Source organism: Penaeus monodon, chromosome 3, assembly GCF_015228065.2.
Source record: "Penaeus monodon isolate SGIC_2016 chromosome 3, NSTDA_Pmon_1, whole genome shotgun sequence".
NCBI classification, from domain to species: Eukaryota; Metazoa; Arthropoda; class Malacostraca; order Decapoda; family Penaeidae; genus Penaeus; species Penaeus monodon.
Window position 1 is genome coordinate 48,089,324 of NC_051388.1, and position 5,000 is coordinate 48,094,323.

The 5,000-nt window shown below is 32.7% G+C and overlaps 1 protein-coding gene across 2 annotated transcripts in view; it reads right to left on the minus strand.

The window, feature by feature from the left end:
- The window catches only part of LOC119595992 (extensin-like), a 12,932-nt gene extending 10,260 nt beyond the window's left edge, over positions 1–2,672 (minus strand). Inside the window, exons 1-3 of one of the 2 annotated variants that reach the window (XM_037945113.1) lie at positions 2,596–2,672; positions 1,874–2,242; positions 857–1,281 (exon numbers count right to left, since the gene is read on the minus strand). In XM_037945113.1, the coding sequence (XP_037801041.1) occupies positions 997–1,281; positions 1,874–2,242; positions 2,596–2,613 (672 nt within the window). In that variant the 5' untranslated portion in view covers positions 2,614–2,672 and the 3' untranslated portion in view covers positions 857–996. Of the gene's footprint in view, positions 1–856; positions 1,282–1,872; positions 2,243–2,595 lie in introns of those variants that run through there. The other variant, XM_037945114.1, reaches the window with a different exon arrangement.
- Positions 2,673–5,000: the final 2,328 nt, after the last annotated feature.

Sequence of the window (5,000 nt, forward strand, 5' to 3'; positions counted from 1 at the left end):
ATAATTACAGCGAAGCTTAATGTAAATATTAATGAATTGCACTTCCATATTTGAAAGTGCTAATATGCATGGATTTTGTCTGATCTTGCTTGTTGATATCACTACTAGAAAAATACTAAATATATTTCTACACACACACACACACATGCATATATATACACACATATATATTCATTTATACATACATACATATGTACACACACACATATGTATATGTGTGTGTGTATCATATATTTATATGATACACACACACATATAGACGTGCATACATACATAAAATAATATACACGCACACACATATATGTATATATTTACATATATATAACAAATGTATATATATATTTATATGTATATATACATACGCATATATATATATATATATATATATATATATATATGCATAACACACACATAATGGAGAAAAACCAAAGGCAAAACTAGATTTATTGAAAATGTGACATCTCACAATATATATATAATTATATTATATATATATATCTGTATGTACATACATATATATATCTAAATATATATATTATATATGATATCACAATATATACATATAGTTATATTACTGTATTATGCCATTACACACATGCGGCTATTAATAGATTATCATTTAAAGTCTGTATGTACATACATACATGGTATCTACAAATATATATTTATATATGTGTATATATATACATACATGCGTATATATACATATATATACACACATACGTATATGTATATTCATACATAAATAAATATATAAATATTATATATATATATATATATATATATATATATATACATATACACACAGATATATATCAGTATGTGTGTGCGTATATATGTATATAATATATAAATATAATCAGCCAATTACTTTATTTCAGTTCTCTAATCACATCAGAAAATCATTGATGATTGTTAGTCTGCCATTCATGTGTTTCTTTTGGTAAGACTAGAATATTAAGTAATAAATAATTGTTTCGATACATTGAGAGAAGCTTATCGAGAATAATGAGGAGCACCATAGATGGAAGGAGGAGGTGTAGGAGGAGTAGGAGGCAGATAAGCGTGTCCATGTGTAGGTTCCTTCGCCTCTCCTTCGTAAGTAACTTCAGCCACGAAACCGGAGTCGCCGTCGACAGTGTAAGTGACACTCTGGACTCGTGTGTCAGGAAGCAAAACTTTGTAGAATCCCTCGGTCTTTTCTCCGTCACGGTGTTCCTTCATGTTATATTTGTTATAATGGTCGTTTACTGTCCACTCGAACCAGTATTTCGGCTTCTCCTGTGGGTAAGGGACGTACGGATTTTACACTGGTTTCCAATCACTTGACAGTTCTGTTGTCTATGGAATCTGATAATCACCATCAACAATGATTATATAGATGATAATTACATAGACGATAAAGATGATATAGATAATGATATGGATAATAATAATGATATAGATGATAATGATGATATAGATAATAATGATATAGATGATAGTAATGGTGATATACATGATAATGGTAATAATGGTATAGTTGACAACAGTTGTAATAGATATATCATTACTGCTGTTATGATTGCATAAATGATAATAACACAAGCACTCAAACACAAGTAACAACAATTACAATAATCGTTTTCGTGTTTGCAGCGGTTGCAAAACTAATGATAATGATGAAATGCTAATAATAGTAATAATAACTAATTCATTAATTACCTAATTATGTTAACAACAACAAAACAAAAACAATAAGTGACAGCAAACATAGTGCTAAGAATATCCATGATGTTAATGATAACGATAAGAACAGCAATAATAACTACTAATATTGAGAATAAGAGCAGCAACAGGCTTTTTTTTGTGCAATGCCTTTTAAATTACTTACTGTTGTTGTTGTTGGCCCATATGTATAGGATGGGGTCCTGGTAGCGGTGGTGGGCAAGTATGTTGGTGGTTTAGGGGGTGTGGGGGGCAGGTATGTTGGGGGAGGGGCAATGGTGTAGGACCGGTGTGTTGGGGTAGTGGCAGAAGTGTAGAGCCGGTGGGTTGGGTTAGTGGCAGTGGTGTAGGGCCGGTAGGTTGGGGTAGTGGCAGTGGTGTAGGGCCGGTAGTTTGGGGTAGGGGTAGTGATGTAAGGCCGGTAAGTTGGGGGAGGAGGTGGAGGCGGGTGGGCATGCGGAGGGTGGTTATGATGCCCACCAAGCCGATCGGGAACGGCGAGCGAAACCGCCAGGAAATTGAGGCTCGCGAGGATCTGTCAAGATGTGGTAAGATCTCAGAAGTGGCGTTAGAGATAGCAAATCACTATCAGTGTCCCATTAATTTGATTACTAACAGACTATGCAATTCAAATGCGTACCACTTGAGAAATGGTGAAGCATAGGAAAAAAAAATATATATATATTGCTTTTTCATTATATACGTAGGCCTACATAGACACGAAAACACGCTTGCATGTTCCTCAGTGAACACAAGTAAAGGTAACGATATATATATCTTTTTTGATTGTCTGCATATATGCATGAAAACATACACACGCAATTATATATGTTTGTGTATGCGAGTGTGTGTTTCCATTACATATCACATGTATTTCGTAGCACTTACCACTGCCAACCCCTTCATTGTGCTTGAGACTTTGGAAGGATGTGATTCCTTTAAGCAAGCACTGGATGCTTATATAGTCCTGAGAACGAGTGCCAAGATGACACTGGGATGGAGGGAGTTGGGGGGATGAGGTTGGTATTCAGTGAAAGTATACCACCGGCAGAAGAGGGAGATGTGATATGGGTGAATGACTTTTTTTTTCTTATCGTTTATCATGCAGTACCTGTGGGTGCCTCCATGTAATGCAGATAATATCGTGATTGAAGCAAAATTATAATTAACGGAATGGAATATACCATTTCCCTTATACTAGTCCACGTGTACATAACCTTAGGATTGGCCATAAGACATTTGGATCTCATGAGATTTTGTACATGCAGCTCATGTCTAATTTGATATCAGGGCACATGCGATTCCAGGAATCGCATGCGTTTTAAATTTCCTATGACCGCGTTACAGAAATAGCACACAAACACACACACACACACACACACACACACACAAACACGCGCACACGCACACGCACACACGCACACACACACGCACACGCACACACATACAGAAACATACACTAAATAAAACAGATTTTTTCTCTCTGTCTAAGTATACATATATACATATATGTGTAAGAAATATATATATATATATATATATATATATATATATATATATATATATATATGTTTATGTATCTATAAACACACCCATATATATATTTATATATGTATATATACAGATATATGTATGTACATATACAGAAATACATATTTATACATATATACATGTTTATAAGTATATATATTTATATGTATATATACGTATACATGTATGTATATAAACACAATATATATATGAATATATATACATATACAAGTGTATATTTTGTGTGTGTATGTTCGTATGTATATGTATAAGTATGAATATATATACATACACATACATACACACACATGTATGTTTATATGTGTGTGTGTGTGCGTGCGTATATATATATGTATATATATGTATGTACGTAGTATATATGTATTTTATATATATATATATATATATATATATATATATATATATGAACATATATTATATACACAACATATAAATTTCCTCTGACCGTGTTACAGAAATAACACACAAACACACCACACAAATAAAATAAAATAAATAAAAAAAGAGAGAAAAAAACGGAATATATAAATAAAATACTTTCTTTCTCAGTCTAAGTATACACATATACATATATGTATAAATATATATATGTATGTATATATACACAAACAAACACACACGATATACTTTTATATACATACATATATAAGTGTGTATATATGCATTTATATATGTGTATGTGTTTGTGTGTATATGTATATGTGTGAATATATATGCACACGCACACATATACACATACGTTTATATATGTGTGTGCGTGTTTGTGTGTGTACGTGCGTGTATGTATGTATGCATGTATATATGTATATATGTATATATAAAATTTTCATGCACACACATACATATACATATATATATATATATATATATATATATATATATATATATATATATATATATATATATATATATATATATACATACACACACATCTGTGTGCGTGTGTTTGCTCATAATGATAATTTTTTTTGTGTTCGGGGCTAAGGCTAAATGACAGTGGGTGATGTTTGTGTATGCTAGTAATATTTTCTTATATATATATATATATATATATATATATATATATATATATATATATATTTATAATTGTTATGACTAATGTTTAGTCAGTACTACATATAATTTGTATATATATAAAGTTACAGCTCAGTCAAGTATCAATTCTAAAAAGGCTCATTTGTTATCCTCTATATTGTGCAAGGTATGCAATAGTTCATATCTTCTTTGGGCAAATTAATACTATCTATGATAATGACAATCCTGAATGCAAACACAAACACAAAAACGTTATCATATCTGGGGAAAGATTAAACAAAACACAACCGCTTTAATACAGGAAACAATAAACCGTGATGTTTCGAGTCTTATGAGACTCCTCTGCAGACTTTAATTAAAAATAGGCTGAATTCAATTTTTTTTTGTATAATATATTCTTATGCTGCGGATACGTTCCATTCACTCTGAACGCAACTGGACGGTATCAACTGTGTCGCATATCTTTGTATATGAGGGCACGCTGTCAAACTCTCTAGTTTAGAACTAAGGATAAGTGCGACACGACAAATGCCGACTCGCTCACGTGTGTCAGCTGGTGCTGACTCGGCGGAACCGAGTCCTTACCCGCCGTGGTGCCCAGCCACAGCAGTAACCTCCAGGCGTCAATTGCAACTTCTCGCGCCTGGTCGGGGCGCGAACCGCCGACCCCTCGGATGAAAGGCAATATATATGTGTGTCTGATTCAA